General features: G+C 36.0%; 1 protein-coding gene across 1 annotated transcript in view; it reads right to left on the bottom strand.

Moving 5' to 3' along the window:
* Positions 1–429: 429 nt before the first annotated feature.
* WDR72 (WD repeat domain 72) overlaps positions 430–13343 on the bottom strand; it is a 220854-nt gene continuing 207940 nt past the window's right edge. Inside the window, exons 19-20 of the mRNA XM_055319623.1 lie at positions 8414–8518; positions 430–2915 (exon numbers count right to left, since the gene is read on the bottom strand). Coding sequence (XP_055175598.1) covers positions 2860–2915; positions 8414–8518 — 161 coding nt within the window. The 3' untranslated portion in view covers positions 430–2859. The remainder of the gene's footprint in view (positions 2916–8413; positions 8519–13343) is intronic.

Below are 13343 nucleotides of genomic sequence, written 5' to 3'. Positions count from 1 at the left end.
ATGATGCCATTTTTCTCATAGTGGCGTATTCAAAGTAGCCTTCACTTAGTTTCTAAACTAACAACAGAATGCTTCAGGTCTGAGGCTGTCTCTATAATTGTAAGTTTATAATATTATAAATTTTACCTTCTAAGTGCTTTGCTGTGTTCAGATTGCTTTCCATAAGCCATCTTGTGGAGCATCTTTGCCTGAACCCTGGGAGGGAGCTCTGGAGGCAGTATCTGAACACACGGTGGTGAGGCCTTGGCCATTAAACTTACATTCTTCCTGTAGTCTTTCCTCAGCAACACAGCCAGTAACTAACTCTGAATAGTAACAGAATCCCCACTTGCAAGTTTGAAAATATGATATTCCTTGGAAGGAAATAGATAATCATAAATATCACCAAGATTAATGCCAAAAGAGGAACACAGAATGATTCTTTAAATGAATTATTTATTACAATGACAAGGAAGATTCTGGACACACACAAATTAGTTGCTTGCTAATACAATTGCTCTGCTTGTTACTTAAGGCTAAGTCAAGAAAGGATAAACACCTGTTCAAGAAGCTGCTGGTTTTGGGTTTTTAGTCGTGTACTGAGAGGTTAGGGTCCCTATGTGGTCAATCCAGTTAGTTGTGCAGCAACTTGCTATTTTAAGTTCTCCTTACAAGAGACATTGCTGAAACTTGCTGAACATTAGTTAATATAAAGAAATCATTTTAAAGATATTTTATTTATTTATTTGAGAGAGACAGAACTAGGGAGAGAGAGCATGGGCAGTGTGGAGAGGTAGAAGCAAACTCCCCTCTGAGCCCAACACAGGGCTAGATCCCAGGACTCTGGGATCATGACCTGTGCCAAAGGCAGATGCTCAACTGACTGATCCACCCAGATGCCCCAAGAAATCATTTTTAAAAAGACTAGTGGATTTGTCTACATTTGCACATGGATATTAGAGAACATTATTTAAATGCCTCTCTCTAAAACTCTCATTTTCAGGAATTAAAAATTTAATAGTTAATGGTGTTGGCCTCCAGAATTCATATTGATAAAATATTATAATTAGTCATTTAATATTAACTATTAAATTTTAGCAATTGCAAAACGTGATGCCAAACAATTCTTAAAAATCTCATTTAGTAATGTTATGGTTATGTCAGTTCTAATTTCCTGTATCTGGTGACTCATAACATATTTTCCAAGGATTCAATATTGGTTTCTTTAGACCTGGAAAATACTAAATATGGCAACTGTTTAAACTTATTTTTAATCTTCATTGAAAAGGAAATAATAAAGCATAGCTCTAAAAACAAAGATTATTTTTAATAAATATCCCAGAACTTGAACATTGAAGTAAGTTTTAACTATTAAAATTGTCCTCTTGAGAGAATATATACATATTTGATATTGCCATCATCAAAAATGTTTTTGGTATTCCTTCTTGTAATGGCCTTCAGAGCCTACAATAGCATGTAAGAAAATGTTTTTCATTGCTTTGGTTTCTACCTTCATTTTGAAATTTGTTCAAAGTAGCTTTGGACTATTTCCAATGTATGTGGTGGAGAGGGGGAGAGTATATACAATGATTTTCAAAGATGACAATTTTCCATGATTATTCATATTGACAATATTTTACTCTTTGAAGTACAATTTAAAAGTAATTTCAAGAAATGACATCATATTTTAGGGGGGGAAAAAAGAACACAGATTTATGTCTGCTTTACATCCAGGTCAGTTATTAATGAAAAGTTCCTTAATGGTAGAGACCATGCTATTCCAATGTACAGTTCTCTTCTCTTATCACCCTATTGTGTCCCAGCATAGGACCTGATGCTGCTGCCCTCAAATATGTTTGTTAAATTGAAGTGAATAGAATTTCCCTATTAGATAGATAGATATATAGATCATATATTTAACATTTTATTTCCATTTTTATGGATTAGGTGATATTTGTATTCATATGCACACTAATAATCTTTTTTATGATTTTCTATAAATCCAGGAATTATACAAGTCACAACAAATAAATCAGATCACTAACGGTTTTAATAGATGAGCACTTTGTTCCTATTTATATTGCTTTGCATATTTTAGTTCAAGAATTCCTGCTAGTCAAACTTCTTTCTGGGAAAGGAATTACCAGAGTTTATACCTAAAAAGGATCAATTGCAATGTGCTCTACGTAGATATATATAGTTCACATCTATAAGGCCAACAAGATCAACGTTTGGCTAAAGACATTGGCTTCTATGTCATTAGAAGTCCAAATGAACCTGATCACACAAGATTGGTCCCTGTTATACTATCACTTATTTGGGCTAATTGATGACTAAATGGAACTGGCTATTTGTTGACAACATTTCATGCTTTGACGAGATTTACTGCAGGGTGACTGATCCATATTAAAGCATATACTAAAATAAAATGTTCTAAGCTAACAAATCAAATAAATTTGGTAAAGTTTTAGATTAGATACAATGAGGCAGAATTAAATTTAGAAGCATTGTATTTTACAATATTTAAAAGAAATGTGGTTTTAATATTGTTTACATAATCCAGCAACTGAAAAGATGGAAGAAAATCTAAAACAGTGTTAAATTTGTGTCTGCAGACTGGCATTCCTTGTTGGAAATTCTAAAAGGAAAGTAAGAAGCAGGAATGTAGAATGATTTTGACAATGATTTTCTAAAATTAGATCAATTCAGATAGTTTCAATCAGTAATTATATTTTTATACACTCTTTCCAAAGTATTAGCAAATCTACTTAAAATCTAATAACTTGACCAATAACAGTATAGTTTTATACAACAGTAAACAAATAGCATGTTTAGGTGTCATAGTTTGTCCAAATCTGATTCCTATAGATAAGATTCCATTTAGCACAGCTTGCAGGAGCACACCTTCGTTATCCATGAATGATGCCTTTGCTTACCTAGAAAGGAAACAGATGATCAGGTTATATGGTTAGGTAAAGAAAGAAGAAAGAAAGAGGAAAGGAGGAAGAAAGCAAGAGAGGAATGAAAAAAGAAAGGGAAGGATGAAAGGAAGGAAGGGATGAGAAAAAAAATGAAGGACAGAATTACCTATAGTTCCTATATTTTTTCTATCCTGAAATTTCAATGTTAATATAACAAAAAATATTCTTTCTTATAAACTAGGATTCAGGTAAATATATTTTAATTGCATACATTATTAATATAGGTTGTTTTTTCTTTTAATTGCCAAGAAAGATGAAAGTTTTCAAAAAGATGACTTGGGCTTAAAATTAATAAATTTCAAGTATCTCAGTTGCTCTCAGAGAAACCCACAACTGCAATTTTAGGACCAAATGTTATAAATGTTAGTTGAAAACTGGTTTGAATTATAGAATCAAAAAAGCATTTAAATTTCAGACTACTTGGATGATTATTATTGTAGGCTAAAAAAATATCACTTGATTTAAATTATTTTGTCTAGCAAACATATTGGAGCACTGTATCTTAGTTAAGCACTTCTAAATACATTTAAATACAGATATTAATGACATGACCAGGCATAGTAACCCCCACTCCTACTGGCAAAGACTCAAAAAGCTGGTTATTTGGTTTAGTTAAATGTGTGTGTGTGTGTGTGTGTGTGTGTGTGTGTTTAAGCCTAGAACTTTACATGTTTTTAAAAATTATTACGTTGATGCTTAATTTTTTCCATTTGGGCAGCTTTTTAAAAATGTCGATATTGCTAAACACAACTGAAGAAAGGGTTTATGTGTTTTTACTACTGAAATTGTTCTTACTCCTTCTAGAACAATTTTTTTAGTACTAACCCTAAGAAGTGTGTTCTCGATAGCTATGATTGATGGGCTGCTCACACATTACACATTTTTTCTGCTTCATGCATCATCATCAGCCATCTCCAGCACTCCAGTCCTGAATCTGTCCTACTTTCCGTTACCTGATTTTTGCTGTTGATTCATGAGCTAGAATAGTAAAAGAAAAAAAAAAAAAAAGCCCTCCACCTTGGCTTTTCACAATGTAGTACATCCCCTGGAAACTGTGAGAAATCTAGTTTTGTTCATCAGATTCATGCAAATGCAATATTGATTGACAATGATGTATATAGATCTATACACATAACGTGCTATATAAAAACGACTAAAATGTTCTCTTAATGCCAGAATGCATACTGATTATAAACTACTTCGGAATGACGTGAAAACACTGATCTGAATGCCTTTTTTTTTTTTGTACTTTCAAGCTCTCTCTTGCCACTATTTTCAGCTGAAGCTGTTTAAATGTACTGTCCCTAGTGCACTAGCAAGTAAAATTCTTAATTTTCCAAGCCAATAAGGTGATAAAAGCTCAAGGTCTCTCATTAGCACTTGGATAAAAATCACGAATGTCACACTAAATTTTTTATCATCATGAGTGCAAAGATAAGGGACAAGGAACACTTTTTATTATATTCTGGAGAATAGGAATTGAGCTTTCATCACTGTGCATGAAGCAGTTAACAAGAAGTTAACCAGCAAAAGACTGCACTATTTTTGTGATAGCATCTTTCAGATTCAGAAGTGATGAGGCTTTAAAGAGCCAAAGAAAGAAACCTAATGGCCCTAAAATCTGAAAAAAGGGGAGCTGTAAGTTCACAATGTTGCCTCAGTGCTTCTATTACTAGACATCAAAGATATTCCCACAGGTTTTGGGAATGTATAAATGCCAGTGAAGAAGCAAGTAGACTTCACAGAATCTAAGCCAGAAACTTCAATCTGGGATTCACCTGTGAGTCAAAACTCTTTGCTAATGAATTATTCCAAAGAAAAGACACTGCTGAGGGAGACCTTAACCTATCAGACAAGACCTCCAGGTTCACTAGCAGGGTCAGAGTAACAAGAATGCTCTAGTCTAAAGTTGCTTTGCCAACCTTAATGGACTGCAGGCACTCACCTGGGTATACAGCTTGAACCAATAAAGAGATCACGATGGCATGATGAATAGGTAGAGTGCTCTAGAGATCAGGTGAACAACCACTCCACCAGCCCTCTAAATTGTGACCTAGTTGCACACTCTGGCCCATTTACAAATGGGTCTTCCTAGTCAACTCAGTGCTGGAGAAGCAGCAATATCGATAGAAAAATACACAGTCTGCAGATTGAGTTCAAGACCCATTGCATTCAAAGATAATCAATGCATAAAGTCAGTCTTATTTTTTACATAAACTTAAAAAGTGTGGTTTCATTAATGACATTTTAAAATGTTGTATCAATATTTAGAAAACTTTAACTTCACCTTTAAAGAAAGTAAAACTATTATGGTTTTTCTGTGCTTCACTATCCTTTTGCTCTCTGCCTACGTAAATGAATTGGTATCTGCCATATGAAGCTCTAAGAGCAAAGGAAAAGGATGTTCGGGGGATTTGCAAAGAAAAGATTTTATTTGGAAAGGACAATATGTGAGGCGATATTCTTGAACTGTGCTTGGATGGGAAAATGATTTTTTGTTTTCATTTTCTATATGCTATTTGAGCAACTGGTTTGTTCATTAAAAATGAGGTAGTAAATATATTAGTCATTTAGAGTTGCATAGATAAAACCATGTAAGGTCAATATCCATTAAAGCTAGAAGACTGACCACATTCAACTTTGTAACAGGGAGGATTTTGCATGTACATGAAAATATTAAAAGGACTTTTGAGTGAACCACAATATGCCAGGTGAAAATGGTAAGAACAATACGTTCAGATTTGAATGCACTCCTCTCCATATAAGGAATAACGGATATACCAATGCAATTACAAACATAGCTACTGAAGTCCCTCTGTTGGTTTGATGACACCTTCCCAAAGCTTATCCCTTAAAGCTCCCAAATTTTGCCCTCTCTTCTAATAGAGCATGGTTAAATGTACTTTCCAGAGGAATCCCACTTACACATGGCAAATAGAGGTAACTAAACCACTAAAGTAACGTTTATAGTTTTGGAGCCCCTCCTTTTGAATGACTTGGTATTTTTTCATTAATTTTTGGATGCTGGGAAGTGGACAGTCATATTTTCACAGTGCAAGAAAGTCCCTGCATGCCACCAATTTCACATATCTTCCTTCGTGTTCAGTTTTAAGAATTTTCCCTCTCAAATGCTCATACTTCAAGGAAATGCACTCTCTCATCAAAATCTTTCTTACTAAACAAGCACCTCTGTCAGAAGTGTCTTAATTTCTTATCACAGAATTTTATCCACACGAGGAGCAATAAATAATTCATGTCATTGCCTCTTTGTTGTGTGTCCCTGAACTGCACAGAGCTGGAAGGCTGACAGCTGTGTCAGGACAAGCACCAAAGATCTGACATGACAAGTGACTAACAAGTTTCTTTCAGTTCATAGTGAAAGAAGACAATGGCCCAAAGTGCAGAAAGAAATCCTGAAACAAAATAAAACTGCTTCTTTCTTTTTACCTAAGTGTTTGCTATGAGCTTATTTCCAACCCACAAGCCCTGGTCATTTTATAGGACTGCCCAGCCCCCTTTATTCCTCACACTCGCTTGGCCATTTACGCCTGGCCACGGATCAATATGAGCAATTCTTGGAGAAATACGATGTCTCCATGACAACCAAGCCACAAATTCTCAGTGGAAGGCAGTGAGACCAGTAGTGAACTCTCCAGAGGTTTCTAGGCCTATAAGGCAAGATGTCTTAAAATGCAGGAATGGACAGAGGAAAAAGCCAGAGTAATTCATTCTTTATTACCAGTTTAATGATGTCCGATGTATAGAACAGTACTCACTTTTTAAGTTAAGATTCTTTATCAGTACCTATCTTTTCTAATTAATCTTTGTTTTGATAGACCCTTTTGTTTCTATCAATCAGGTAAACCCTGTAATATTTGAATTTTACTACAATTCCCCTCATATTGAGGGATGACTGAAATTTATTCTACTTTTGAAAAGACATAAAGCCAATCTGTCCTTGCCGAAAACAATGAACACTTAGGTAAAGGCTCAACTCACAGGTTTAACTGCGTAGGATGGATAGAAAACTGTTTACTAAGACAGTTTAAAAATCTAGTCAAAATTAGGTCATTTTTGTCAAAATTAGAAGCAGTTTTAAAATAATTTAATAGAAATGTGATGCTATCACCGCCATCTCCCTTTTAGAGTGGGACTAACCTACATTTGTTTTTCAGATATTATGACAGGAGGTGGGCTTAATATTTTGATTAAAAATTTCTGTCAGTGAAAAAGATGCCATTTCTCAGTTCCATGGGATGCTAAAGCAGAAGTGTGGTTGAGAACAGACACACGGCAGCAGTTCATCTTTTGAGGAATCTTGGTGTAGTGGAGGGAACTGAAATACAATGCCATCGCCACTGGGCCTATTGGGGTTCCGAGATGACTTAGGGGACCTGACATAGATTGCAGGCTGCACCTTTCACTGAAAATTAAATCTCAGTAGCTCTCCTCGGGGAAGGATCAGGGGACTGTTTGCAGCTGCCCCCTGTCAGCGAAGGCTACAAGATTTGGAAATCTCTTAACTAAGCTGACAGGCCACAGAGAGGATGAATCAAAAATCTGATACAAGGATCAGCACACAAAGATGCAAGAGGGTTGAGGGTACACAGGCAGCCAGAGAAAACAGGAAAGGAAAACGTTTGGTGGGGGAGATAGTTAACTGTTTCACTCATGGTAATAAGGTTCCTTCTAGCACCTTATGACTTTGTAGTGATCCGGGAATGTCATTCAACTTTCACAGGATTTTTTTTTTCCCCTTTTGCTTAATTAGTTGTTAAAGACTAGACATGTTTCGAAACAAGACAAGAACAGAAAGAAAAATCCCTGCTTAAGGGTTTCCGGCCTCTATCCTTCTGCTACATCTCTGTCTATTCTTTCTACAAAGAAAATACAAAACTAAGTAACTTGGGACATGGGTAAATTTTATGGCATGAGGAAGGGTTATTACTTCCTTTTGTCTTGTTTGTTCTCAACAGTTGACGTGTCCCTGAGTCCATTACTGTTCTGCTAAAATCCTTGCGTCCCCGTTAGAATGTTGTCTCTGTTTAGAAAGGCAAATAGCTTGCAATGATGGTAATCTGTGTCCCTTGTCCCTTTAACTCTCCACTTCCGCTTGATCCCATTACGTGAATATTTAAAATGCTACCATTTCTCCAGTTTTCAATCTTGGCCTCTCTTAACCAGTTTAGCCTAAAAATTGATGATAATGAACTAATAGTGTCAGCTTCCCTTCTCGGTCATAAAGCCTTTGTACTTCCTCCAACTGAATTCTTGATGAGAGAGGAAAAGGTAACAGCCCCACACTGTGACCCCTGGAGGTGACCATTCATTTGACAGTGCAGCTGCTAAGAGCAAACGGCATCACAATGTCCTCCCTGCCACCCCCTTCCAAGGACCCCAAAGCTGTGTCAAATTTATCATTTTATACTTGACTATTTTTAAATGGCTTTCACCTGGACTCTCAGACTCTTCCAAGACACATCTGTCAGGCATGTCCTCAGTGTCTTGGAAGTTTGCCGAGTTTGAGTTGCTGTCATGCTTGACCGGACTGACTGCAGCTATTAAAAAAAGAGAGAGAGAAAGAGAGAGAAGAAAGAGAGCGATGAAAAAATAGTAATAAACACTATTAAAACATTTCCTTTCAGTTGCCCAGATATTTCCAGGGACACACTATGTAAACACAAATAATAAATTGAAATAAAATGTATCCTCTAAGTATGTATTGGCAGACATGTAATTAGTTGAAAAATCTATAGATGAGACTTTATCTTACAAGAAAAATAAGTTCATGGCATCAGCTTAAAAGCTACAAAGTAACAAAGTGATCCTCCAAAGTAGAAATCGTATTTTTAATGCATAAATCTAAAACAATATACTCAATTAACAGCCATAGGACACAGACAGAAGAATATCAGGCTGGTCAGTTAGAAAGAGCCACTCTGCATGGGTGCAGTGGTTCATTCTGTCACACAAATCACAGCTGATGAACACTTTCTATGCATTTTGTTACTTCTTCAAATGAGAAACCAAACACCAAAACAAACAACAAATAAATAAAAGCCCTATGCAAATAAAATTAAAAATACAGGATAAATACTTGGCATATGATTAATAAGGAGGGCCAGTGTTCTGAATGATGACTTTAGACAACTTGTCATTATCTTCTGAAGAGAAATATGAATAGGAACAGGAACAAGTACAGAAATCTAAAATTTCCTATAAACACATTACACCACCAGCTCCATTAGAGAAACAGACTCAAGTTTGCACATTTTTTTTTGCACAAGTTATAATATTTGGTCTAAATTATCTCCCTAAGTAACATATTTCCATGTTCTATTTGTTCAAGGAGTCACTTGTCAGGAAAAGTGGACCTTGCCTTCATGAAAAAACTCAGTGAATAACAAAACAAAGCAAGCCCACAATAATATAAATTATGTCATACTTACTTGTCTGAGGCAAAACAACATAAATATGTATATTATTGACTACTGCTAATTTTATCTATTGCAAATTGCTGCAGTAAACACTACTACTGTCTTTTCAGGTCTTGATAACACACACAACATATTATTTATAGGCCATAAATGCAAGAAAGGAAATATATAAGCCTTACATGAAATGATATGCTTGTTGGCACAGGGGAGTAGGTCTGGCCACTGTTCCTAAACCTCCATTAGGAAATGACAGAGCAAAGACTGGAGGCTGTGTCACTTCACATCCATACTCAATAAGTGATACAAAGGAGCACACCCAAGGTCCAAAGCAGTGTTAGCAGAGCTCACACCTCTAACATTCCTCATCTTATTTCCATGGAATGTATACAGCATTGGTGACCATAACTTGAAACCCAACATACACACTTTAAAGGAGACTAGTAACATAATTCTGGTCCAAATAATTCTCTTGAGTTTCACCAGTCCTCTCAGAACACAGATAGTTCTTCTCTGTTCTCTGAAAGTGTGAGCATAGAGTTTGAAATCACTGCTTCTCTGAAGCCTTTTATTTGAAAACAAAACATGGGAATAATGTATGATATTCTGGCATTTAAACTTTCCCCCCCAAAAAATTTTAAGTAGGTACCATGTCTGTTTTATGCACCTTTATCGGCCCTGGGCTATAGGAGGTATTCTTAAAGGATTTGTGGAATGAAAGAGTGAACAAATGAATGAAGCAGAGGTATCACACTAGATGTCCTCCTGATCCAAGAGGATATGTGCTTTGAATTATCTTCAATTAGATCCATTCAGTTTTTTGTTTAGGCCCACTTGAGATAATCTGTAAAATGATGGTGGGGGTTAGTTTGTAATTTGGAGGAGAGACACCTATGGCCTAAGTAGTTATTGGTGTAGCTGCCTTTAATTTTTCTCAGTTTAGATCATACAAATTATTTTTGAATCCATCGATTTTTGTAACATGTTGAAGTGGATAATTACATGCATCAAAGTCATGGAAAACTATATTACACTGGGCAAGATTTACTGGACTGTTTTTTTTTTAAAGATTTTATTTATTCATGAGAGACACAGAGAGAGAGGCAGGCAGAGAGAGAAGCAGGCTCCCTGTGGGGAGCCCAATGGTGGGACTTGATCCCAGGACCCCTGGATCACGACCTGAGCCAAAGGCAGATGCTCAACCACTGAACCACCCAGGTGCCTCAGAACTGTTTTAATAATCTTTATTTCTATATATCTTGTTAATTTCCTGAACTATTTGCATTGATATTTATAATAGGGAATGAATCCTACAGCTAAATCGGTTATTAACAACCAGTGAGTTAGCATCTGTGTTTATTTGGGCAAATGCATTCCACTTGTCATCCCATACATTGTTCTTTCATAATTTAAAACTATCATCCACTCATTGATTTGCTTATTCTTCCAGCAAGACTCCGTTCTAGACATAGGACCCTCAAGAAGGAAGAGAACATGGTATTAGAACAACAAAGTAAATGCCTATAACAGTTTCCAGTGGCAAAAAAGTGGTCCCAGGAGGAACTGACATCCCAAACCTCTCAAGAAAGTCAGAAAGTTAGATGTAGTTGTAGCTGCATGATCTTCATTATACTCATACTAGTAGGTACCATGTAATTCTTTTTGTCTCTGATTTTGGAGGGTGTCATTTGTGGGGGGGGGCGTGGTAGAAGAATAGAAAGGATTATTATTTTTTTAATAAATTAATTTTTATTGGTGTTCAATTTACCAACATACAGAATAACACCCAGTGCTCATTCCGTCAAGTGTCCCCCTCCGTGCCCATCACCCATTCACCCCCACCCCCCGCCCTCCTCCCCTTCCACCACCCCTAGTTCATTTCCCAGAGTTAGAAGTCTTTATGTTCTGTCTCCCTTTCTGATACCTCCCACACATTTCTTCTCCCTTCCCTTATATTCCCCTTCACTATTATTCATATTCCCCAAATGAATGAGAACATACACTGTTTGTCCTTCTCCGATTGACTTACTTCACTCAGCATAATACCCTCCAGTTCCATCCACGTTGAAGCAAATGGTGGGTATTTGTCATTTCTAATGGCTGAGGAAAGGATTATTCTTAAGGTATTTTGCTTAATTACATTTTGGCTTCCAAATTTGAGATGGTACAAGATCTGTCATTTTTACTGGCTAATGTATAGAATATCTGGTTCAATTTACTATAGAAGAAATACCTACATTCTGTCAATTGGGAGCAGTGGACACTGGAGAGGTTAATTATTGCCATTCCACTTTTTTTTCTTTCTTTCCTTTTTTTCTTTTGATAAGCTAATCTTTGCAATTGTTCTTTTGGGTGTTTTCTGTGATGTTTCATCATTAAACTCTGACATGAGGTGTGACTGAGGCTTCCTTAATGAATCATTTCAAAAACAATGAAATCAACAAATATTGATCTAGTGCTTATTATGGGTAGAGCTCTGTGCTAGACTATGTGAAGGGTAAAAAAAATAAAGGCACTTTTAATGTGCCCTCATACAACTTGTGATCTAGTTGAGGTATACTGAAAAGTAACCAATATGGAGTGTTTGAGACAATGTTCCAAGAGTGACATAGTTTTTAGGAATGCAGAAGTAATTCTGCAATAGGGGGATTGGGAAGTGAATTTTGAATTAGATATCCTTGAAAAGGAATATGGGTAGCCCAAAGGGAGCTTATTCAAGGCAAAAGAAAGAAGGTATGAACCCAGGCATGGTTAAAAAAAAAAAAAGTACATTAGCCCCAGTGCCACAAATGTATTTAACAGAATGTTGCTGCCTACTTTATGCATTTTTAATGAATTCTCCTAACATTGTCTCTTTGAGCTTTTCCTAAATTGCTGTTGTGGCTAATTCTTCTCACCTGTAGAAGTTAGCTATAGACAGGTTTTTCCTTGCCCTAAATAGTCAATAATTTGATCTTTACTGATGGTGGGCCCATTTATCACAGTAAGTTGTCCTTTCGCTATACATATTGACTTTTATTTATCAATACCAAAGTCCATTTGTAGCTCATCACTAAAGTTCTTGGATATTTTCAGTAGTTTTTGAAGATGCATTTTAAAGCTTGGCAGAGAGATACTTTTGACATCGATATAGTGCAAATGATTGTTAGGTTCATTCTTAACTTAAAATCAACTGTTTATTTCCTCTGTAATGGATTCTGAAATAGTCCACATTTGGGAGATGAGGGGCAAAAAAGACAAACTCTTCTTGACAGTTCTACCACTGAGAGATGTGAAGCTATTCCATTTACTCATCACATACCTCAACATATTGACAACTGAAAGGCCAGTGTGCTAAATATCTTTGTAATATCTTTTTTGTATTTGACTATCATGTGTTTAATTATGAGTATGATTCTAACAGCCTAAAGAAATGAATGGTTCAGCAGCAGAAGAAAGCCAGAGGACTGTATGACAAAGACACTATAGAAAGATTTATTGTAAGACAATGTAGTGACAGGGTCATTAGTGGTTATGCTTCTTCACCCCCCTCTATTCTCTAATTTGGTTTCAGTTAACCTCTAAAAATTCCCACTTTCCTTTGTCATCATTTGCAGAAAGATGATATTAGTTCTTTAAAGTGGTGAGGCCTAGACTGCAAACAATTCCAAGAACTATTCCCTCCAACCCCAACAAGGGAATGATCACTGAAAAAATGTTCATTCACCTCCACATACAGCAGCTGATTCTTCCAACCAAGGCCAGTACTATAGACTAAATAGAGCCCTTGTTAAAAATCCATATCATTTACAGTGTGAATAAAATCTGCACTGCAAATAATGTTTTCAATACAATGACTTATGAATGATTTAAAAATAGATCCCATCCATCATACATATGGACTTTTTGGAAGTATTGGGGATATTTATAGAAACCCATTAATAAAAAGATATAACAGCTTGAAATGCTA

This window comes from Nyctereutes procyonoides, unplaced genomic scaffold, assembly GCF_905146905.1.
Source record: "Nyctereutes procyonoides isolate TBG_1078 unplaced genomic scaffold, NYPRO_anot_genome, whole genome shotgun sequence".
Lineage (NCBI taxonomy): Eukaryota > Metazoa > Chordata > Mammalia > Carnivora > Canidae > Nyctereutes > Nyctereutes procyonoides.
This window is presented reverse-complemented; position numbering and strand designations above follow the sequence as displayed.